The sequence below is a fragment of the Lynx rufus genome, unplaced genomic scaffold (assembly GCF_022079265.1).
Source record: "Lynx rufus isolate CCGP_SWC_20201006 ecotype Redwood Valley unplaced genomic scaffold, mLynRuf1.p SCAF_22, whole genome shotgun sequence".
Taxonomy (NCBI): domain Eukaryota; kingdom Metazoa; phylum Chordata; class Mammalia; order Carnivora; family Felidae; genus Lynx; species Lynx rufus.
The window spans coordinates 22,555,450-22,580,912 of NW_025814837.1; the positions used below are offsets into that span (position 1 = coordinate 22,555,450).

The 25,463-nt window shown below is 35.8% G+C and overlaps 1 protein-coding gene across 1 annotated transcript in view; it reads left to right on the forward strand.

Annotated features, from left to right (window-relative positions):
• Positions 1-25,463, forward strand: part of SMCHD1 (structural maintenance of chromosomes flexible hinge domain containing 1) — a 159,045-nt gene that overhangs the window by 92,973 nt on the left and 40,609 nt on the right. Inside the window, exons 33-37 of the mRNA XM_047087085.1 lie at positions 1,133-1,248; positions 2,907-2,971; positions 18,658-18,745; positions 19,829-19,960; positions 20,829-20,981. Coding sequence (XP_046943041.1) covers positions 1,133-1,248; positions 2,907-2,971; positions 18,658-18,745; positions 19,829-19,960; positions 20,829-20,981 — 554 coding nt within the window. The remainder of the gene's footprint in view (positions 1-1,132; positions 1,249-2,906; positions 2,972-18,657; positions 18,746-19,828; positions 19,961-20,828; positions 20,982-25,463) is intronic.

Here is a 25,463-nt window from a genome sequence, read left to right on the forward strand (position 1 = left end):
GGACAGAGAGAGACAGAGCATGAACAGGGGAGGGGCAGAAAGAGAGGGAGACACAGAATCGGAAACAGGCTCCAGGCTCTGAGCCATCAGCCCAGAGCCTGACGCGGGGCTCGAACTCCCGGACCGCGAGATCGTGACCTGGCTGAAGTCGGACGCTTAACCGACTGCGCCACCCAGGCGCCCCGAAGACTTTGTTTTCTTAAAGGGATGAATTCCTATACATAGTTATAAGCAGTAGAAACAAGCAGACCAAAAAGTTTAGATTATAAAATTAATAGTTTTTAATAATTGTTACATATATACATAGCCTTTATACTCATAATTTTAAGTCTGTTTCAAGAGGTAAGACCTATTTCCTGTCATTAAAAAACTATATCCATCGGGGTGCCTGGGTGGCTCAGTCGGTTGAGCATCCTACTCTTGGTTTCAGCTCAGGTTATGATCTCACGGTTTGTGGGTTCTAGCCCCACGTTAGTCTCTAAGCTGCTGGTGCGGAGCCTGCTTGGGATTCATTCATTCATTCATTCATTCATTTTCTCTCTCTCCCCGTCTCTCCCCCTCCCTCCGTCACTCCCCCTCCCTCCGTCACTCTCCCCCTCTCCCCCCTTCTGCCCCTCCCCCACTCAATGCTTGTGCACACTTGCACTTTCTCTCTCTCTCCCTCCTTCCCTCCCTCCCTCTAAGTACACAAAACTTTAAAAAATTATACCCATCATATGGGTGCCAAGTGAATAAAACTGTAAAATATACACTGAATTCTCAGAATACATAAAGCACATGGATTTATGACCAGTTGCCTTATTCTGTGTTGCTGAGTATCCACAGTCTAACCTTTTTGGTCTTGCATGGTAGAACTTCTAGCAAGGCAGATTGTGAAAATAAGGCAAAGGATTAATAATAGTAAAGATGTATGTGTTAGATTTCTGGAAGAGATTTAGCATTAGAGTTGTCTGTCAGGATTAGTACATTTTTATAGACAGATTATTGGGGAATGCTGATTACAGAATGGTTTTGTTTTCTTCAGAATTTCATTATTAACATTTAAACAAAATGTACACTTTAAGATGTACGGTTATTTAACCAAATTCATTAAGTGGACTAGGAAATAATTTTTTAATATTCACCATGACAGATTTTATGATTACTGTTATTTCTGAAGATGACAGTATCATCAAAAATATTAATCCAGCACGTATTTCCATGAAAATGTGGCAGCTGTCTAACAGTGGGAACCGACCACCAGCAAATGTAAGTTCTGGGGAAGCATTTTTAGAAGTTAAAATTAACTCTTACATTTAACTTAAATGTAATTTAATGCAAGAATGCAGTCTGTATATACTGAAGAACTACACATTAACCCACTTCATTACTTGAGATATGTATGTATACATGAGTATATTAGAATATGTTTCAAAATTAAGTGTTGATTCTTTTGAAAAAGAGTAGCCTACATTGTGATATTCCTTGAACTTTAAGATATTTTACACTTTAAAATTATCTAAAGGACAGGGACACCAGGGTGGCTCAGTCAGTTAAGCAGCGGACTTCAGCTCAGGTCATTATCTTGCAGTTTGTGAGTTTGAGCCCTGTGTCTGGCTCTGTGCTGACAGCTCGAAGCCTGGAGCCTGCTTTGGATTCTGTGTCTGTCTCTCTCTCCATCCGTCCCTACCTCCCTCCCTCTCCCTCTCTCTGTCTCCCTCCCTCCCTCCCTCTCCTTCTCTCTCTCTCTCTCTCTCTCTCTCTCAAAATTAAATAAACATTTAAAAAAATTCTAAAGGACAGTGGCACTGTTAAATACCACTAAGAGATAATATATAAAATGAGACAGTAAAGAGATGTGATGATATACTTACAGGATACAGGAGGGAGGGTAGAGTGGTGAGAATAGTTGAGGGTCTAAGCAGCACAGTCCAATAGAAATATAATACAAGTCACACATAATATTTATATTTTTCTAGTGGATACATTAAAAGAGTAAAAAGAAAGAAGTAAAATTAATTTTAAAGTAGTTTTAACCTAACATCAAGTTATCATTTAAACATGTACTCAGTATTTAAAGTTTATTAATGAGATTTTACATTCTTTTATGTTACCAGTCTTTGAAATTTCATGTGTATTTTATGCTTACACCACCTTTCAGTTTGATCCAGATATATTTCAAGTGCTTAGTAGCCACATGGAGCTTTAACTAGGTTCCTTAATTTATACTGTCAGTCCCATCAGGCTGCTATTACCATGTCACCCCCACAGAGATCTTTTGTGTACCTTTTACATGGTATGTCACAGGGGCGCCTGGGTGGCTCAATCAATTAAGCATCCGACTTCAGCTGAGGTCATGATCTCACGGTTCATGGGTTCAAGCCCTGAGTCAGGCTCTGTGCTGACAGCTCAGAGGCTCGAGACTGCTTCAGATTCTGTGTCTCCCTCTGTCTATGCTCCTTTGCTGCTCACACTCTGTCTCTCTCTCTCTCTCAAAAATAAACATTAAAAAAAAATTTTTTTAATGGTTGTCCCCATGATTAATCTCATTATTGAATCTTAAATGCATTGTAGGGGCGCCTGGGTGGCTCAGTCGGTTAAGCATCCAACTTTGGCTCGGGTTGTGATTTCATGGTTCGTGAGTTCAAGCCCCACACTGGGCTCTGTGCTGACAGCTCGGAGCCTGGAGCCTGCTTCTGATTCTGTTTCCCTTTCTCTCTGCCCTTCCCCTGCTCATGCTCTCTCAAAAATAAATAAATGTAAAAAAAATTTGTTTTAATTTTAATGCATTGTAAAGATATATATGTATAGCTGTGTGTGTATGTATTTATAAATCCAGATGTGATCTGTGTATTTGCGTTTAGTGGAAATATAAAGGTTTCATCCTGATTTCTCCCTCCCCTCCTTCTCTCCTACTTCCTTTCTAGGCAGAAACATTTAGTTGTAATAAAATAAAAGATAATGACAAAGAAGATGGCTGCTTCTACTTCAGGTACTTCTCAAGTCATTTCATATTTTTATGCATAATTTGTTATAAAGTGATTTCAGCCTTGATGATGTTTGTCTGGCTCAGCTGGGGGAAAAGTAATTTATGATTGAAAAGAAAATGTTAGTGTTTTAATTTTTCTCAGGAATTATTTTGAGAAAATAAGTATTTTGTTTGTAAGCTTTGTAAAATGGTTTGGGGAAGGATTGTTGTGATGGTTATATTAACTTTCAAAACTAGGATCAGAAAAATTTACATTATGTTGCCAGAGCACTTTATAATATATACATTTCTATAGTTCAAAACTTAAAAGGTATGAAGTAAAATAGGTAACTGAACTAGTTTTGTTTTTGGTTTTTGTTTTTTTTTTTTTTTTTTTTTTACAGTTTTACTAAACTACTTTGGATTGAATTCACTTGAATTGTTGCTTTTGTTTTCTGGACCTCTGCTGTGAAATATGAAAATTGTTTGCTTTTTTTTTTTTTTTCCTCAAGTTAGTTAAAGTACAGTGTACTCTTGGCTTCAGTAGTAGAATCCAGTGATTGATGACTTACATATAACACCCAGTGCTCATCCCAACAAGTGCCCTCCTTAATGTCCATCACCCATTTTCCCCACCCCTCACCCCCCACACCCCCATTAAACCTCAGTTCTCTGTATTTAACAGTCTCTTATGGTTTGCCTCCCTCTCTGTTCGTATCTTATTTTTGCTTCCCTTCCCCTATAATCATCTTTTAGTTTCTCCAGTTTACCTATGAGTGAAATCATGTGATATCTGTCTTTCTCTAACTTATTTCACTTAGCCTAATATCCTATGGTTCCATCCACATTGTTGCAAATGGCAAGATTTCATTTTTTTCATCACCGAGTAGTATTCCATATATAGATAGATAGATAGATAGATAGATAGATAGATAGATAGATATGTTGATGGACATTTGGGCTTTTTCCATAATTTGGCTGTTGTTGATAGTGCTGCTATAAACAGTGATGTTCATGTGCCCCTTTGAATCAGCATTTTTGTATCCTTTGAATAAATTCCTAGTACTGGAATTGCTGGGTCATAGGGTAGTTCTGTTTAATTTTTTGAGGAACCTCCCCATGTTTTCCAGAGTGACTGCACCAGTTTACATTCCCACCAACAGTGCAAAAGTGTTCTCCTTTCTCCATATCTTGCCAACATCTGTTGTTTCCTGAGTTAATTTTAGCCATTCTGACAGGTGTCATTTGGTATCTCATTGTGGTTTTGATTTGTATTTCTCTGATAATGAGCAGTGTTGAGCATCTTTTCATATGTCTGTGTGCCATCTGGATGTCTTCTTTCGAAAAGCGTCTATTCCTGTCTTTTGCCCATTTCTTCACTGGATCATTTGTGGGTTTTTTGGATGTTGAGTTTGGTAAGTTCTTTATAGATTTTGGATACTAATCCTTTATCTGATACATCATTTCCAAATATCTTCTCCCATTCCATTGGTTGCCTTTTAATTTTGCTGATTGTTTTCTTTGCTGTGCAGAAGCCTTTTTATCTTGATGACGTCTCAGTAGTTCATTTTTGCTTTTGTTCCCTTTGACTCTGGAGACCTGTCAATAAGAAATTGCTGCAGCTGAGGTCAGAGAGGTTGTTGCCTGTTTTCTCTTCTAGGATTTTGATTATTTCCTGTTTCACATTTAGGTCTTTCATCCATTTTGGATTTATTTTTGTATATGGTGTAAGAAAGTGGTCCATTTTCATTCTTCTGCATGTCGCTGTCCAGTTCTCCCAGCACCATTTACTAAAGAGACTGTCTTTTTTTTCCATTGAATATTCTTTCCTGCTTTGTCAAAGATTAGTTGGCCACATATTTGTGGGTCTGTTTCTGGGTTCTCTATTCAATTGATCTATGTGTCTGTTTTGTGTCAATACCATAATTGTCCTTATGATTATAGCTTTGTAATACCAGTTAAAGTCTGGGTTTGTGATGCTTTCTGCCTTGGCTTTCTTTTTCAACATTACTTTGGCTGTTCGGGGTCTTTTGTGGTTCCATACAAATTTTAGGATTGTTTGTTCTAGCTCTGAGAAGAATGCTGGTGTTATTTTGATAGGGATTGTATTGAATGTGTAGATGGCTTTGGATAGTATCAACATTTTAACGATATTTGTTCTTCTAATCCATGAGCATGGAATGTTTTTCCATTTCTTTGTGTCTTCTTCAATTTCTTTCATAAGCTTTCTATTGTTTATTGCTAGGTATTTTACGTTTTTTGGTGCAATTGTAAATGGGATCAATTACCTAATATAATCTCTCTTTCTCTTCATTATGGGTGTATAGAAATGCAACCGATTTCTGTACTTTGATTTAACATCCTGCGACTTTGCTGAATTCATGGATCAGCTCTAGCAGTTTTTTTGGTGGAGTCTTTTGGGTTTTCCATGTAGACTTAAGTATTGTGTCATCTTGGAAGAGTGAAAGTTTGACTTCTTCCTTTCCAATTTGTATGCCTTGTATTTCACTTTGTTGTCTGCTGAGGCTAGACTTCCAACACTATGCTAAACAACAGTGGTGACAGTGGACATCCCTGTTGTGTTCCTAATCTCAGGTGGAAAGCACTCTGTTGTTCCCATTGAGGATGATAATTAGCTGTGGGCCTTTCACATATGGCTTTTATGATGTTAAGTATGTTCCTTGTATCCCTACGTTCTTGAGGGTTTTTGTCAAGAAAGGATGCTGTATTTTGTCAAATGCTTTTTCTGCATCTATTGAGAGGATCATACGGTTCTTATCCTTTATTAATGTGAACGTTTTTGGATTTGTGAATATTGAACCCACCCTGCAGCTCAGGAATAAATCCCATTTGATCATAGTAAATAATTCTTTTAATTTACTGTTGAATTCGGTTTACTAGTAGCTTGTTGGGAATTTTTTAAAAACATTTTTAAATGTTTATTTTTGAGAGAGAGAGACAGAGCATGAGTGGGGGAGGGGCAGAGTGAGAGGGTGACATAGAAGCAGGCTCCAGGCTCTGAGCTGTCAGCACAGAGCCCAATGAAGGACTCAAACCCATGAACCATGAGATAAGACCTGAGCTGAACTCGGATGCTTAACTGACTGAGTCACCCAGGTTCTCCTTGAGAATTTTTGCATACATGTTCCTCAGGGATGTTGGCGTGTAATTCTCCTTTTTATTAGGGCCTTTGTCTGGTTTTGGAATCAAGGTAATGCTGGCTTCATAGAGTGAATTTGGAAGCTTTACTTCCATTTGTATTTTTAGAACAGTTTGAGAAGAATAAGTATTAACTCTGCTTTAAATGTCTGGTAGAATTCCCCTGGGAAGCATCTGGCCCAGGACTGTTACTTTTTGGGAGATTTTTGATAACTGATTCAATTTCTTTTCTGGCTACGGGCCTGTTCAAATTTTCTGTTTCTTCCCATTTGCGTTTTGGTAGTGTGTGAGTGTTGCCATTTCTTTCAGATTGTTCAGTTTTTTGGCATAGAATTTTTCATAGTATTCTCTTATAATTGTTTGTATTTCTGTGGTATTGGTTGTGACTTCTCCTCTTACATTCATGATGTTACCTATTTGGGTCCTCTCTTCTCTTTTTGATAAGTCTGGCTAGTGGTTTATCAATTTTGTTTATTCTCTCAAAAAGTCAGCTTTTAGTTTCATTGATTCTGCTGGGGGGTTTTTATTTTTGTTTTTGTTGGATTCTACATTGTTTATTTCTGCTCTAATCTTTATTATTTCCCTTCTTTTGCTGGCTTTAGGCTCTATTTTTGTTCCTTTTCTAGCTCCTTTACATGTAAGGTTAGGTTGTGTATTTGGGACCTTTCTTGCTTCTTAAGATAGGCCTGAATTGCAGTGTATTTTCCTCTTAAGAAGTGCTTTTCTACATCCCAAAGTGTTTGGACTGTTGTGTTTCATTTTCATTGGCTTCCATGTGTTTTTAAATTTCTTCTTTAATTTGCTTGTTAACCCATTCATTCTTTAGTTTTTTAACCTCTGTGTTTTTGGGGGCTTTACAAATTTTTTCTTGTGGTTGATTTCAAGTTTCATAGTGTGACCTGAAAATATGCATGGTATGATCTCAGTCTTCCTGTACCTGTTGAGAACTGTTTTGTGACGCAATATGTGATCTGTTTTGGAGAATGTTCCATGTGTACTTGAGAAGAGTGTGTTCTGAATGAAATGTTCTGAATATATCTGTTAAGTCCATCTGGTCCAATGTGTCCTTCAGAGCCATTGTTTCCTTGTTGATTTTCTGCCTAGATGATCTGTACATTGTTGTAAGTGGAGTATTAAAGTTCCCTATTATCTATACATTTATTTATGTTTGTGATAATTATATATTTGGGTGCTTTCATAGTGGGGGCATAAACATTTACAAATGTCAGCTCTTCTCGATGGGTAGACGCTTAATTATGATAGAGTGTCCTTTTTCATCTCTTGTTACAGTCTGTTTTAAAATCTAGTTTGTTTGGGGCTCCTGGGTGGCTCTTAGATGGTTCTCCATCCTCATTTTCAATCTTCAGGTATCCTCATGCCTAAAATGAGTCTCTTGTAGGCAGCACATAAATGGATCTCGTTTTCTTATCCATTCTGATATCCTGTGTCTTTTGATTGGGGCATTTAGTCCATTTATATTCACAGTGATTATTGAAAGATATGGATGTAGTGCTGTTGTATTATCTGTAGGTTTCATGTTTGTGGTGATGTCTCTGGTCCTTTGTAGTCTTTGCTGCTTTCCACTCACAGAATTCCCCTTAGGATCTCCTACAGGGCTGGTTTGGTGGTCATGAAATCCTTTAGTTTTTATCCAGGAAAGCCTTTATCTCTTCTATTTTGAATGACAGCCTTGCTGGATAAAGGATTCTTGACTGCATATTTTTCTTATTCAGCACATTGAATATTTTCTGCCACTCCCTTCCGGCCTGCCAAGTTTCACTGGACAAGTCTGCAACTACCCTTATGTGTCTGCCTTGTAAGGCCCATTTGTCCCTAGCTGCTCCCAGAATTCTCTCTTTATCTTTGTGTTTTGCCAGTTTCACTATATGTCATGGTGTTGACCTGTTTTTGTTGATTTTGAAGGGAGTTCTCTGTGTCTCTTGGATTTGGATGCCTGTTTCCTTCCCTGGATTAGGGAAGTTCTCGGCTATAATTTGTTCAAATAAAATTTCTGCCCCTTTCTCCTGCTCCTCTTCTGGAACTTCTATGATATGGATAGTGTTTTGTTCATGGAATCACTTAGCTCTCTAATTCTGTCTTGTGGTCTAGTAATTTCCTTTCCCTCTTTTTTTCAGCTTCATCTTTTTCCATACATTTATTTTCTATTTCACCTATTCTCTCTGCTGCTTCTGTCCTCACTGTCACTGTAGCTAGTTTATTTTGCATCTCATTTACAGTATTTCTTAATTCATCGTGACTATGTCTTAGTTGTTTGATCTCTGCAACAATAGATTCTCTACTGTCTTCTATGCTTTTTTCAAGCCCAGCTATTAATCTTATGGCTGTTATTCTAAAGTTTTGTTCAGATTCATTGTTTATATCTGATTTGAACAATTCTGTGGCTGTCATTTCTTCTTGCTTTTTCTTTAAGGGAGAATTCTTTCCTTTCATCATTTTGGCTAAGTATGTGTCTTTTGTGTGTTTTAATAGCTTGTTATGTGTCCTGCACCTGCAAGTACTATATTAAAAAGGGGTCATACACTGTCCAGGGCCTGACCCTTCAGGAAGTGTTTCTGGTATATGTTGCATGCTATCTGTTGTTGCGTTTTGGCTGCTCTATCACACTGGTCAGTCCTCTGCAAACCCTTCCACCAGGTGTGCTTTTGATTTGTTTGTTGAAGTAACCCTAGAAAAAAAGGAAAAGAGTTAGTGGGGAAAGCCTGATCCCGTGCAAAGAGAAAAATGGAAGGGGAGACTTTCTTTCTTTTTTTTTTTTTTTTTTTCAGTATATGAAATTTATTGTCAAATTGGTTTCCATACAATACCCAGTGCTCATCCCAAAAGGTGCCCTCCTCTCCCTCCCACCCCCCCATCAACCCTCAGTTTGTTCTCAGTTTTTAAGAGTCTCTTATGCTTTGGCTCTGGGGGGACTTTCTGATGAGAAATCTGATCAGCTTACTGAGGATCCCTTGTATGTAATGATTCACTTCTTTCTTGCTGCTCTCCATATTCTATTTTGTATTCTGTTTGTCTTTTGTAAGTTTGATGATAATGTGTCTTGGTGTGTATATCTTTGAATCCATTTTATGCAGAATCTCTTGAGCATATTCTATATATATATTTGTGTCTTTCATCAAACTTGTTAAGTTTTCAGCCATTCTTCAAAATATTCTCTCTTCCTCTGGTGAAAGAGAGGACACTTGCTAGTGTCCCAGTGGTCCCTTAGGTTCTGTTCACTTTTATTCAATCCTTTCGACTTTCTGTTCCTCAGACTCTAATATCCATTGTCTTCAAGTTCACTAATTCTTCTTCCTGCTCAAATCTGCCTTTGAATACCTGTAGTGAAATTTTCACTTCATTATTGTTCTAGCTCCAGAATTTGTTTTTGGTTTCTTGTTAGGTTTTCTATTTCTTTATCAATATTTCCATTTTATTCATACATCACTTTCTGAATTTTCTCCACATCTTCCTTCAGTTCTTTGAGCATCTGTAAGACAGGTGTTTTTTAAGTCCTTGTCTAGTATATTTGCCATCAGGTATATTTCAGTAACATTTGTTTTTGTTTTTATTTTTTTCCCTTTGAATGGCCCATACTTTCTTGATTCTTTGCCTTGTGGTTTTTTTTGGTTAAAACTAGACATTTGAAGCTAATAATGTGGTAGCTCTGGAATTCATATTCTTTGCTTCACCCGGGGTTTGCTGGGTTTTATTTTTGTTTATTTTTTCAGTTGTTACAGGCTGTTTGTCACAGATCGGTCTTGGGTGTATACTTGAAGTCTTGTCATGTCTTTTTCTGATTCTTTCCCTGGGCATGTGTGGTCACTTTCTAATTTTCCCCATATGTGCAGTTGTTTATGAATGTCCTTTAATGTCTGGTTCCCTAAAAGGGAAAAAGAAAGTGAAGAGAGGGAAAGAGTGCTGGCCCTTTAAGTCCCTTGGACATTACTTAAACTGGAGAATGAGGGGCTTGCAAAGTATGGGCTGGGGCAGGAACAATGGCTGTCTGCATTTTTGTCTGCTCCTCTGTGATCAGAGGCAGCAGAGCACAGATCCCCAGTATTTGGAGGGGTAGGGTCCTTTTTGCCCACGCTGGCTCCTAAAAGCTGTGTACAGACTGCTCTAAGGACATACATCTGCCTGCCATCAGGCTGGGAAGGGGGGAATGAGTAGTTACTTCTGTGCTAAGAGCTGAAATTGATCGAAATTCACTGTAATTTACTATCTTAGTCTTCAGTAACTTTGAGAGTTCCAAACTTACATCAGACCTATTCTGCTAGTACAGTTGTTTTCTGGAAGGGGAGACCAATTCCTGGTGCTTCCTACTTCCCTTGTCTTCTCAAAATCCTGAGAAAGATTTGGAAAAGGTTTATTTTTAAAATTCCTTAACTCATCATCAGTAGAGTCAAAATTATTATTATATTAATATGTCCAAACTAACTGTATTGAAGGACCATTTTGTTTTTTTAAATCTTTCGTAGACACTCCACTTTTGTTAAAGATCTTCTGACTGTGCACTTGTTGTAAAGGCAATGTTAGATTGCTGTATGTTTCTTTTTAAATTTTTTTTAATGTTTTTTTATTTTTGAGAGAGAGAGAGAGAGAGAGAGACAGAGAGACAGACTGTGAGTAAGGGAGGGGCAGAGACAGACACAGAATTGGCAGCAGGCTCCAGGCTCTTGAGCTGTCAGCACAGAGTCCGACGCAAGGCTTGAACCCATGAATCGTGAGATCATGACCTGAGCTGAAGTCAGAAGCGTAACCCACTTAGCCACCCAGGTGCCCCCTCCCTTTTAATGTATGTTTATTTTGAGAGAGAGAAGAAAGGGCTGAGAGAGGGGAAAAAAGAATCCCAAGCAGGCTCTGAGGTGTCAGCCTGGAGCATGATGAGGGGCTTGATCTCCTGAACTATGAGACCGTGACTTGAGCCAAAATCAAGAGTTGGCCGCTTAACTGACTGAGCCACCCAGGTGCCCCTCTATATTTCTAAATAGTCTTGAGTTTGCTTATTATGTTGTGACAAACAACAAAATATACCATCACTGTCTTTATCTTATACTGTGTAACTTTGCTTTAAGTCTTTAAGGTACACTCATGTTATTGCATGGGACTCATTTAAACATCCAAGAAAGCACATACTGCCTTCTTTTCAGACTACTAAATTATCTTTTAGTGTATGAATCTATTAAAATATGTGGTAATTGGGCTATTTGTATTCCAAAATATTTAAATAATTTGTTTTAATTGAATCTTATTTTAGCATTCCAGGGTATCAGAAGGAAAGTTTTAGTAATTCTTTTAAATATAGTCACACATTAAAAAAAAAAAAAAAACACTACATAGTTATACTAATCGCACAACAATGGGAATGTACTAAATGCCAATCAATTGTACACTTAAAATGGTTGATTTTGTTTGAAATGAATTTCACCTCAATAAAAAGAAGTCTTAGCTATATAGGGGAATGGGCAAAATAGGGAAAAGTGATTAAAAGATGCAGACTTCCAGTTACAAAAACATGAGGATACACTCTGTAATTTAGGAGGATGTAGTTAATATGTAGCAATATTGCATGGGAAGTGATGGTAGCAAGATTTATTGTGGTGGTGATTACTTCTACAAATACAGTTTATGCTAAACCTTTGCTTTCCTTCTGGGAATATGGAAGTTTTAGATGTACTAAGCAGAGGACCCTTAGGTGACCAGCCCCCAATAAAAAACTGGTTGCTGAGTCTCTAATAAGATTACTTTGGTTAACAGCATTTTGTGTGTGTTATCATAACTTGTTGCTGGGCAATTAAACAAGTCCTTTGTGACTCCACTGCAAAAGAACCCTTGAAAGTTTGTATATGTTCTCTCTTGGATGTTGCCTATTCATCTTTTCCCTTTCCTGATATTGCTTTGTATCCTTTTACTGTAATAAATCGTAGCTGTATGACTATTAACAGAGTCCTGTGAGTTCTCTTAATCATCAAACCTGGGGGTGGTCTTGGGAACACTAACTCTTTCCTTGTTTTGTTTTTAATTCATTTAAGCCTTCTCTTCACCCAATGTGTGGCTTGAACTCATGATCCTGAGATCAAGAGTTGCATGCTCTTCTGACTGAGCCAGCTAAGTGCCCCAACTTTGTCCACTCTTTTTTATTATAATTTTGTACAGTTATTCTTGGAATTAATATTTTTAATGTATGAGGTATAAGTACAGGTCAGGTTTTTTTTTTTAATTTATGTATGAATAAATAGTTGTGTCTGTATTTTTTATTGAGATCATTGTTCCACTGTGCCATCTTTATTTTAAATCATATGTCCATATTTGTGTGCATCTGACTCTCTATTTTGATTTCTTCACCTGTTTGTCTATATTTTACCATACCGTACTTCTTGATAAGTTTGATATCTTATAGAACAAGCCCTGTAACTTTGTTCTTTTTGAATATCTTGGCCCTTAATTTTCCATATAAATTTCAGAATCATATTACCAAGTTCAAATACCAAATACAATTTTAATAACAAAAGCTGTTGGGATTTTTTTGGCAGAAATTTGGGAACATCTTGCAGTCTACTAATATGTCATATTCCTCTATTTTTTCTTTAGTTTCTCTGTATCATTTTGCACTATTTTAAATCAAAGTGTCCTACATCTTTACTTAGATGAATACCTAAATAGGTGATTTTTTTCAATTTTATTAAGATATAATTAACATATAGCATTGTATTAGTTTAAGGTATATAACACTGATTCAAGATAGATATATATCTCCACCCAAATGTTTCCCATGGTAGTTCGGTTAACATGCATTACCTTAAATAACTACAAAGTTTTTTTCTTGTGGTGGAAACTTTTAAGATTTACTCTCTTAGCAACTTTCAAGTATACGCTACAGTATTGTTAACTATAGCCACCATGCTACACATTTCTTCCCAAGGATTTACTTATCTTTTAACTGAAACTTTGTGCCTTTTGACCACCTTGATCCATTTCCTCCATCTCCCAGCTCCTACCTTTGGCAACAACCAATCTGTTCTTTGTATCTACAAGTTTGAGTTTTTTAGATTCTACATATAAGTGAAATAATAGAGTATATGTAATTGTCTGATTTATTTCATTTCGCATAATGTCTAGATAAAGATCATTGATATTTTGGATGCTATTGTAGACAACATCCTTGAACGTTTTTTACATTTGTTGTTGGTTACAGAAATCCAGTTCACTTGTGTTTATTGACACTGTAGCCAACATCTCTCCTCACTTCCTTAATCTCCAGTTTTGTTTATAGATTCTTTGGGATTTCAGAATAGATGCACATCAACGCCTGTGAATAATGATAGGTTTATTACTTTTCAGTCATTGTGCATTTTCTTTTTCTTGCCATATTTAACTGGCTTGGACTTACAGTAAAATTTTAGATATGATGAGAGTGGTCATTCTAATTCATCTCCAGTTCCTAATTTCATTGGTAGATATATTTATCAGTCTGTTCGTTTCTAATCATTAGTAAGAGAATTTCTATTTATTATGGATTGATATTAGATTTTATCATCTATTGAGGTAATATGTGATATTTTTCCTTTCGTTTTTAATGTGCTGAATTTTACAGAACGTTAGTTTTCTGAATGTTCATTCAGCCAGTCTTGTATCACTGGAGTAAATCCATTTTCATCATGATGCATAACCTCTTTTATGTATTGACTGTTTTGTTTTGCTAATATTTTGATTGGAATTTTTTCATCTACATTAATGAGTCAGGGTTGCCTACGCTTTCTTAAACGTTCTTTTTAGGTTTAGTATCTAGGTCATGAATGCCTCACTAAAGTAACAGGGAGAAGTGGGCCCTAAGTCTTGGTTTATTTTCTGGATCTTGTGTGAGAGTCATTATTTCTTCCTTAAATGTTTGGTAGATTTCATTAGTGTAGACATCTGTGCCTGTAGTTTTGGGGAGGAAGGTTGTAGTATGGATTCAGTTTCTTCAAATTCAGCAGTTATATGAGTATTTGTATTTCCTTGTTGTCTTTGGTCAGTTTTGGTAACTTACAGTTTTCAATTTGTCATTCTTTATGTTAATTTAAAAATTCGTTCATAATTTAATTTTAATGCCTGTAGGATCTATAGTGAGCTCCCATTGTTCACATTATTTTTTGTTACTCAGCTAATCTTACCAGGAGATGTAAATATTGTAGGTGTTTTTGAAGAACCAACTTTTGCCTTTTTAAAACTTCTTAGGGGGCGCCTGGGTGGCGCAGTCGGTTAAGCGTCCGACTTCAGCCAGGTCACGATCTCGTGGTCCGTGAGTTCGAGCCCCGCGTCAGGCTCCGGGCTGATGGCTCGGAGCCTGGAGCCTGTTTCCGATTCTGTGTCTCCCTCTCTCTCTGCCCCTCCCCCGTTCATGCTCTGTCTCTCTCTGTCCCAAAAATAAAATAAAAAACGTTGAAAAAAAATTAAAAAAAACAACAACAACAAAAAAAAAACTTCTTAGGATTGCTGTTTAACGTGCTTATTTTCAGCCTGTATATACACATATGTGACTATAAATACTTATGTTTAAATATATGTGTTTATACATGTAGAGGTATAAATTTTGCAAGTTTTTTTACATTGTATTTTCATTATTATTTGGATCAAGATATTTTCTAATTTCGATTGTGATTTCATCTTCTACCCATGGCTATTCTTTAGAAGTATATTGTTTAATTTCTGAATTTTGGGATTTTCTTATTCTTTTTCTGTTGCTGATTTCTGGCTTAATTCCACTGTAATCAGAGAGCCTACCTTACATAATTTCATTTCTTTGAAACTAATTGGTAATTGTTTTTGTAGTATGTGCATATGGTCAATTTTGGTAAATATGTACACTAGAAAATAATAAACACTGCATGTGAAGTACAGTGTTATGTTCATTAATTCAAAATTTGGTAATCCTTGTGTTTCATTTTTCTACGTTTAATTTTTTTCTATATTTTTAATTTTTCTGTATACAGTAAAACCTGGGATTGCAAGTAACTTTTTTGGAGAGTGTTCTGCAAGACAAGCAAACATTTCTGATAAGTTTTAACTTGATAAACAGGTGATGTTTTGCAATACAAGTAGTACGGTGATGCCGAACGATCACAACTGAGCCAATGGTTCTTGAAATTCGCTTTGATATACGAGTGCTTTGGATTGCAAGCATGTTTCTGGAATGAATTATGTTCACAAAGCAAGGTTTTACTGTATATATATTTTTAAATGTTTATTTTGATAGAGCGCGAGTTGGGGAGGAACAGAGAGAGAGAGGGAAGAGAGAGAATCCTGAGCAGGCTCCTTGCTGTCAGTATAGAACCCAACACAGGGCTTGATCTCACAAACTGTGAGATCATGACCTGAGCAGAAATCAAGGGTCGGTCGCTTAACCAACTGAGTCCCCCAGGCACCCCTGTATAGGTGTATTTTTTAAGCAGTGTTGCAAATCTCCCATTATGAGTACGGAATTACTTTGCCTCCTAGTTCTGTTAGTGTTCACACATTTTATTAGGCTGTGTTAATATTTACAAACAGATTTACATTATTATGTTTTTTTGGCCAATTGAATTGGCTAACATTATGTGAAGTATTCACCTTTTTTCTCTAGTGATGCTTTTTGCTTGGAAATCTACTTTGATAACAGTATACCAACTTTCCATATAAGTCACCTGCAAAAGCCACCTTAGGGATCATGAGAGTTTTTGAATAAATATCTTTTTTCATTACTTTTGTATCTTTATATTTTAAGTGATCTTTTATAGATGGCATTATAGTTGTTTTTTAAAATAATCTTTTAAATGAAAAGTTTAGATCTTACAAATAATAACTGAAAGCACTTGCTTTTGACTCAACCTGTTTATTTGATCCTCCTTCTCTTTGTTCCTTTTTCTTTAGAATTTATTGTTTTTAGTTATTGTTTTTTCTCATTAACTTGGTAGTTACACGATCTTACTATTCTGTAAGTGGGTTTTTTAAAAGAGATTTCAGCATGCATAGTTGGCATCCTATAGGAATGTGTGATGACACTTTACATTTTTTGCCCTCTCTTTGGCCTGCATGGATCTTAGAAGAACACTTAAACACCATTTCTCTCAACTTAAATGCCTTCATTATTGTATATGTCAAGCCTATGAATACATTATTGGTTTATATAGTGTTCATTTAGATTTACTAACTCATTTATTCTGTTAATCTTCCACTCAGGTTTTGCATCTGAGGAAGTTCCTTTAGTATTTCCTCTAGTGTACATCTGCTGGCGATGAATTGTCTCTTTTTTACCTGAAAATATATTTACTCCACCTTCATACTAGATGAGTATTTTTCTTAGAAATGATATTCTAGATTGGCAGTTCTTTCTTGCAGTACTTTCAAGACAGCCTTCACTGTCCTGTTGTTTACATTGAGGAGTTAAGCTGTCAGCCTTATTTTTATCTTGAAAAGTAATCATTTCCACTCTTCTTTGGTTGCTTTAAGTTTGGTTTTCAACAATTTTACTATGACATGCCTATTCATGGATTTCTTTTTATTTATTCTACTTAATTTTTCAAGCTCAAAGACCATAAAATCAAAGCTTATAAAAACTATCAGCCATTTCATCAAATATGGCTTCTGTTCATTCTTTCCTTCTTCTTTTTCTGGCATATTAGTCCTTACATCATTCTCAGTCTTTCATCCTCTTTTCTCTATTTGCCACTCTTTTTTTTGTCTCCCTTCATTCTAGATATTTTCTTCTGAAATACCTTCAGTGTATCCAGTTTGCTATTAAACCCATCTTTGAATAAACAATTTCTATTTGGCATTATTAGTTTAGTTTTGTTTTTGCTTTTTTAAAGTCCAGTTCTATGTTGGAATTCCCAGTCTTATCTTTTATTACCCTAAGAAGCAGTAACCAGAGTTTATTAAAAGTCTGTCTCAAGTTCCTTTTGGTCTGTTTCAGTGGTCTTTTGCTTCTGTCGGTTTTCATTCTAGTTTTCTTGCCTCTTTATGTACCTGTTTTTTATTGTTTACCATACATTTTGTTTATGAATATTTATGGAAATAATTTGAAGTGTCAGGCATTTTCTTTCTCCAGGTTGGGTTTACATTTGCTTCTGTTATTTGGGCCAGTAGCAGTCTTTTTATCATTTAAGTCCACATTCAGAGATTGACATGATTCAAAGCTGAGTTGTTTTTCCCTTGGAAGCCTATCTGACCAGGTTCACCTCTATGCCTAGGATGTGTTCCCAGGATTGATTAAAGCAGCCTTAAATGTGAAACTCCCTTCCCAGGATCTCCATGCTATCTTATATCCTCTTGAGTTATTTTTCACTTTTGTTATCTCTTTAACATCTTCAAGCAAATGCCTTTTAAAATACACTTGTTTAAATATCAAGACATATGGATCTAGAGAGTATAATGCTAAGTGAAATAAGTCAAAGAAAGACAAATACCATATGATTTCACTCATATGTGGAATTTAAGAAACAGAACAAATGAAGAAAAGGGGGAAAAGGGTCAAACGAAAAAACAGACCTTTAAGCATAGACAACAAACAGGTGGTTACCAGAGGGGAGGCAGATGGGGAGTATGGGTGAAATAGTTAAAGGGGATTAAGAGTACACTAACCATGATGAGCACTGAGTAATGTGTTGAATTTTGAATCACTATATTGTACACCTGAAACTAATACAACACTGTGTGTTTACTGGAATTAAAAAATAACTTTAAAAAATAAAAATAAAATATGCTTGTCTTCATCAGGAAGAGTTTGCCTGCCATTTGGAAGCAGAGGTCTTGTTTCAGTCTTACTATGACTTTATTAGGAATTCTTCTCTTGGAGAAACATGACATAGATTATTTTCTCCAAGTTTTCATATATATTGCAGTTCTTGGATTTCAATACAGATACATATTCAAAGCCTTTGTTCTTTTTTACTCCGTTATCCAGTATTTTGAGAATGTGAATGACATGCAAAAGCCACCTTAGAGATCTAGAGCCGTGTTGCACATATCATGCAAGTTATACCAGAAAATGTTATTCATGTTTTTGCTTTCATTAGGTGTGATCAAAGCATACTAGTATGTGTACCTCTTATTAAGTACTGAGCTCTTTATTGATAAGTAAGTCATAGTGAATGCCTTGTGTTATATGTAAACTTAAATATTTAGAATGGTGCTTGAAAGGAAAACAGTAATATAAAAAGATCAGAATATCCTATAATTTTGAAATATAAAACTGTGAGTTGGATATTTATTTTGTAGAAACAAGGCAAAATTCACTTGACACATAACTCAGCATTTTTGTGTTTACTAGTTTGTCAGCTTTATATTCCTGTTCTTGTGAACTTTTGCCATATCCAGAGCTTCGTTTCTGGGTATTTTGAGAAAGAATATCCAGGTAAGACAGACCTGGAGTAAAGCTTGATATTATGGGAAATATTTGTTGAATGAAGGCGAATTTAGTAATAGTAATTGTTTTTGTATGCATTTTGTGGAAGAAACGGAATATGTTGATGCTTTGAATTCCTTCTCTTTTTAATTAAAAGTTGTCAGTGATCTTCTCTTTCTTTCTAACTTAGGGATAAAGCAATTCCTAACAAAGTGGGGACCTATTGTATCCAGTTTGGTTTTATGATGGATAAAGCAAATATTCTTAACAGTGAACAGGTTTGCTTACTCTTTTTATATACTATAGTTAGCTTTACATTTTCTTGCCTAGTGTAGGAATGAAAAGGTTTTGTTTTAAAAGTGAAATGGGGCGCCTGGGTGGCTCAGTCGGTTGAGCGGCCGACTTCGGCTCAGGTCACGATCTCGCGGTCCGTGAGTTCGAGCCCCGCGTCGGGCTCTGTGCTGACCGCTCGGAGCCTGGAGCCTGTTTCATATTCTGTGTCTCCCTCTCTCTGACCCTCCCCCGTTCATGCTCTGTCTCTCTCTGTCTCAAAAATAAATAAACGTTAAAAATTTAAAAAAAAAAAAAAAAAAAAAAAATAAAAGTGAATTAATTATTGGATGCAAAGTATAAATAGTGCAATTTTCAGGACTATTAGAAAAGAATATATTTAAATTATGTTCAATAATATGACCTGATGTAGAAATTACTTTTTCCATTTCTCTTTATTTCAAAGACTCCAGTAGGCATTTTAGTGTATATCATGATAAGGTTACTTCTATCAACCATACATGAAAATTTTTCAGTTAATAACATTTTAGATACTAGTAATTCTGAATAATGAAATTTAAAGTAATTTTGATATACATCATCTCCATTCAATATCTTAGTGTACTAAATTTTTAAAAATCTGTTTTTTTTTAAGTTTATTTATTTATTGTGAGAGAGTTGAGTGAGGGAGGAGCAGAGAAAGAGGGAGAATCTCAAGCAGGCTCCACGCTGTCAGCACAGACCCCATGCAGGGTTTAAATTCATGAAACCCTGAGATCATGACCTGAACCGAAATCTAGAATCAGACGCTTAACTGACTGAGCCACCCAGGTGCCCCCAAAATTGTCTGTATTTTTAAATCCCTCTAAATTTGTTCCTAGATGACTGTTAACATGCAAAAATTTATCTCTGAATTTATCTTTTCTGAATATAAAAAGTAAGTTGATTCCAAGTTTAGGAGATTAAGAAAATCTATTTTAGAAGGTAACATTTCATTTTATTTAGTATATGCTAGCATTATTTCTTGTCTTACTCTTAAATACTAAACCATCAATATATTATTCATCACAATGCTGCTTTTGTTTTGTAAGATTATAGTTGATGTTCTACCTAATGAACCTGTGAAGTTAGTTCCTAAAATCCAGCCAGCTACACCAGCTGTTTCAAATGTTCGTTCAGTTGCCAGTAGGACCTTGGCCAAAGATTTACATCTTATTATTACGGTAATGTTTATTTACTTCCAAAATTGCAAAGAATAAGAAAAATTATTTCTAGTTTTAGTGTACAGAATAGTTATTTATAGAGTTAGACCTTAATTATTCAGTTTAAGATAATATGGAAAATTTGTGTGGGTGAATGAAATGTTTATAAACACCTTTGTATTTGAATACAGAGAATGTGTAACATTATACATAAAATATATCCAGATATACTAAGTAGGACTGACTCAAAAATGCAGGAATTTGCCTACCTTTCCTAATACATACCTTTCTTTCATGTATGTATTATGAATATGTGTGAAGTAAATTGATTCCTCAGTGTCCATTTCACTATTGGGACAGAAGGAAATAATTATTTTTGAGAGATCTGCTCTGATGATTTATCACAATGAGCTCTTTAAAGCTTCTTATTACCGAGAGAGTAAGCAGCAATAGAGCTGCTGAGAATATTAACAAAAATACGTAAAACACACTAGCCGACTTCACCTTTATGGAAAATTTTGCTGGTGGGATACTTAACTCCTTTCAGAAAGTTTTTTGCTGTTTTAGACGGGTGAATCATTCTTCTCTTCCTAGATCAATAGATGAATAAAAGTAAAAGACAAGGTGAAATTTTTAAATTGGGAGTCCTTTTAATATAGAAAGTTATAAATCATTATATTAGATGGAAGCCTCTGGTTCTTTTACAGTTTCTCAGATTATTTTCTGCCTGTGGAGCTCTTAATCCGAGAACTGAATTCTGTGTTTGGAGTAAGAAGGATGATGATAATTAGATATTTAGAGTTTATATTGTATTTCTGATACATTCATTTCCTTTTCTGGATTTAATCTCCTTACCAGTTCTTCTAATTTATTTTTTGTTTACTTGAAGGATGACTACAATAATCAAACTGGAATTGATTTGGTTGGCACTGTAGTAGCTACAATTAAAGGTTCTAATGAGGAAGATACAGATACACCACTCTTTATTGGGAAAGTTAGAACGCTGGAATTTCCCTTTGTGAAAGGCTCAGCTGAAATCACGGTAATTTTTATGTCTTCTGGTAGATAATATTTCTGTATTTAATATTATAAACCACAGAGTTAAATACCCGTTCTTTTGTGTATATAACTATGAAGATGTTCTAAGTATAGCATTAAATTGAAACGTCAGTGGAAATACTTTGTGATTTTGCTGTAAGCTATTACACATTGGACCCAGGATCATTCTTACTATAAGCAAGAACCTCTTTTTCCCTATGGATGACTCTTTTCTCTGATTGTAGTGATTTTTAGCTTTGGTGATAATATATTCGTGTTTCATTGAAAAGTTACCATTCTGTGGATAGAAATAGAATATAATATAGCCCAGGTAAAATATATACATATATCAAGGCACCTGAGGGGCTCAGTCAGTTAAGCATCTGAATCTTGATTTTGGCTCAGGTCATGATCTCACGATTGCTGAGATGGAACCCAAGTTGGACTCTGGGCTGACAGCATGGAGTCTGCTTGGGATTCTCTATCTCTGTCCCTCCCCTGCTTGTGCTCTCTTTCTCTCAAAATAAATATTTAAAAAATGTATACATATCTAGAAAAAATTTTATAAAAAGCTTATCTTTGTTACTTTTATTTTTCATAATGGAAATACTTTTACTTGTATAAAAAATACACAGTGCAGAAACTTCAAAAACAATCACTATTTTATCACCCTTCAGAGATAATGTTGATTAGCAATTTAGTGAGACTTACCTTACAGACTTTCTGTATATACACAAACACTGCACAGATACCCCATGTGTATATTATTTATATATGTGAGTAGGGTATAAAATTTCATTAATATAAAACTGTGCTTTTATAAAAATTTTATTTAACACATCCATGGCATATTTTATCAGTATGTGTAAACTTACATCATTGTATTATGATCATAATTTAATCAGTCCTAAGTGGAAATTTAGTTGCTTTCCAAAGCTTGTTATCAACAATGCTTTCATCAGGTTTCTTCTGTGTACATCCTTTTGCATGTCTGATTATTTGTTTTAGAAATTGCTAGAAGTAGAATTGGAGGCAGAATTTTAAGCCTTTTGGTAGGTAGATATTGCCAATTGCTGTTTAGTTTACATTCCCACCAGAAATAATGTGTATTTACCTTCATAATATTACCAGCCCTAAATATGAATGATTTTTGGAACTCTAACCCAAGTTTCCTATATTTAAAAAAATATTGTTATTAGTGAGGATGAATATTTTTCTTGTTCTTGATCTTTTTAGGATTGTCCCTTGATGCTTTGTCTTTTGGAATATTCATCATTTTCATAATTTTATATTACAGATAATCATGTTCTTTTGTATATAAGGATTGTTTCCTGATTTTGTTTTTTAGAGTTTAGCTTTGTTTATACTGGAGTACAGAAAGGATTATGTCCACAATTCCTGCCCTAGTACTCTTATGCCATTAATCTTTTGATTATTTTTAACATTTTTCAAATTCATTAAATTTCTTGGTATCATTTATTGAATAATTCTTCCTGTACCTGTAAATCTGAAATGTCACCTTTCTTATATTTATTTATTTTTTAATGTTTGTTTATTTTGAGAGAGAAAGAGCAAGCGGCAGGGTGGGGCAGAAAGAGAGGGAGAAAGAATCTCAAGCAGCCTCTGCAGTGTCAGTACAGAGCCTGATGCAGGAGGGCTGGATCCCACATGAGATCATGACCTGAGCCTAAATCAAGATTTAGACGCTAACTGACTGAGCCACCCAGGTGCCCCTATATCTGTTTTTGAGAGAGAGAAAGAGGATGCGCATGCACACAGCATGGAGGGGCAGAGGTAGAGACAATCTTAAGTAGGCTCCATGCTCAGTGTGGAGCCCAATATGCAGGGCTTGATTCCACATCCCTGGGATTATGACCTGAGCTGAAATCAAGAGTTGGATGCTCAGTCGACTGACCCACCCAGGCACCCCATCTTTCTGGTATTTTTTTTATTGTTGCCAGTGTTCATCTTTTTATCTAATCCAGTGCCAATACTACATTGTTTTAATAACATTAGGCTTAAAATTGGGGAGCCTGCCTGCTTGCACCTGGCCTGCAGTAAATGTATTGGTTAGTCTGTCGGTGACAGACCATTACAGCATTTCCATCTTAATTAGTTTCCAGTATTTGAAGTTCTGGAGGTTTTACATAATGATCTGCATCTCTGATGTATTTGGAGGATTCTAAAGATCTGGCAATACTGGACTACGATTCTCTTAGGGCAGAAGGATTTTCCAGTCCCTTGTATTCATGCCACTTTTTTTTATCTCTTGACATTGAGGGCAGTTGTCATTTGTTACTTATATTCACACTTGTTCTTTTATTTGTGTTATAGTAGAGAGTAAAAGTGAAATTTTCTTGTACCCTAACAAAAATTAGGTAATGAAAGCCACATGTTGAAAGACAAAGAAAACATTTTGAATGTGCAAAGTAGGTTTGTGTTGGAAGAATACACCTAGCCCACTTACCTTTGTCTTGTTTCCTTGACCTCCCCTCCCCTTGTAGGCATTTGAAGTTGCTACTCTGGCTGTACACATTTATGAGGTTAAGATGGTGACTTAAGCTATTCCCTTGCAGCTGCATATATAGAATCTAAGCTTCATGTCATTCATATGACTTTCCACTAGAGGTTCCTAATATCCCACTGAATAAGCAGAAAACTCTCAAGTCCTTCTTGGCTTCTGGCCCAGCTGTTGATTTATTAGGTCTAAGATAGGGGCTCTGGAATCTGATGTAACAAGCAGGTAGTTCTCGTCAATATGGACATTTAGGAAATACTGGCTCAGAACAAGACTAGTTATTTGTTAATATAACAATAATATAATGGTTAATTATAATTAAATGTTCCACATTTGATTGAAAAGAATGTGTATTGTTTAATTCAGGTTATAATCTAAGCCTATTGTTCAAGTTGTTTTCTAATTCTCTTTATTGCTTATGTCATCTAGACATTTCTTACTTATTTATTTATTTATTTATTTATTTATTTATTTATTTTAATTTACATCCAAATGAGTTAGCACATAGTGCAACAATGATTTCAGGAGTAGATTCCTTAGTGCCCCTTACCCATTTAGCCCATCCACCCTTCCACACCCTCTCCAGTAACCCTCTGTTCTCCATATTTAAGAGTCTCTTATGTTTGGCCCCCCTCCCTGTTTTTATATTATTTTTGTTTCCCTTCCCTATGTTCATCTGTCTCATCTCTTAAAGTCCTCATATGAGTGAAGTCATATGATATTTGTCTTTCTCTGGCTGACTAGTTTCACTTAGCATATTACCCTCCAGTTCCATCCACGTAGTTGCAAATGGCAAGATTTCATTCTTTTGGATTGCCGAGTAATACTCCATTGTGTGTATGTGTGTGTGTATATATATACACACACCACATATATATATATATATATACACACACACACACACCACATCTTTTTTATCCATTCATCCATCGATGGACATTTGGGCTCTTTCCATACTTTGGCTATTGTTGATAGTGGTGCTATAAACATGGGGGTGCATGTGTCCCTTTGAAACAGCACACCTGTATCCCTTGGATAAATACCTAGTAGTGCAATTGCTGGGTCATAGGGTAGTTCTATTTTTAATTTTTTGAGGAACCCCCATACTGTTTTCCAGAGTGGCTGCACCAGCTTGCATTCCCACCAGCAATGCAAAAGAGATTCTCTTTTTTTTGCACCCTCACCAACATCTATTGTTGCCTGAGTTGTTAATGTTAGCCATTCTGACAGGTGTAGGGTGGTATCTCATTGTGGCTTTGATTTGTATTTCCCTGATGATGAATGATGTTGAGCATTTTTTCGTGTGTCAGTTGGCCATGTGGATGACTTGTTTGGAGAAGTGTCTATTTATGTCTTTTGCCCATTTCTTCACTGGATTATTTATTTTCTTGGTGTTGAGTTTGATAAGTTCTTTATAGATTTTGGATACTAACCCTTTGTCTGATACGTTGTTTGCAAATATCTTCTCCCTTTCTGTCGGTTGCCTTTTAGTTTTGCTGATTGTTTGCTTTGCTGTGCAGAAGCTTTTTATTTTGATGAGGTCCCAGTAGTTCATTTTTGCTTTTGTTTCCCTTGCCTCCAGAGACGTGTTGAGTAAGAAGTTGCTGCGGCCAAGATCAAAGAGGTTTTTGCCTGCTTTCTCCTCGAGGATTTTGATGGCTCTTTGTCTTACATTTAGGTCTTTTATCCATTTTGAGTTTATTTTTGTGTACGGTGTAAGAAAGTGGTCTAGGTTCATTCTTTTGCATGTCGCTGTCCAGTTTTCCCAGCACTACTTGTTGAAGAGACTGTCTTTATTCCATTGGACATTCTTTCCTGCTTTGTCAAAGATTAGTTGGCCATACATTTATGGGTCCATTTCTGAGTTCTTTATTCTGTTGCACTGATCTGAGTGTGTGTTCTTATGCCAGTACCATACTGTCTTGATGATTACAGCTTTGCAGTATAACTTGAATAAAGTCTGGGATT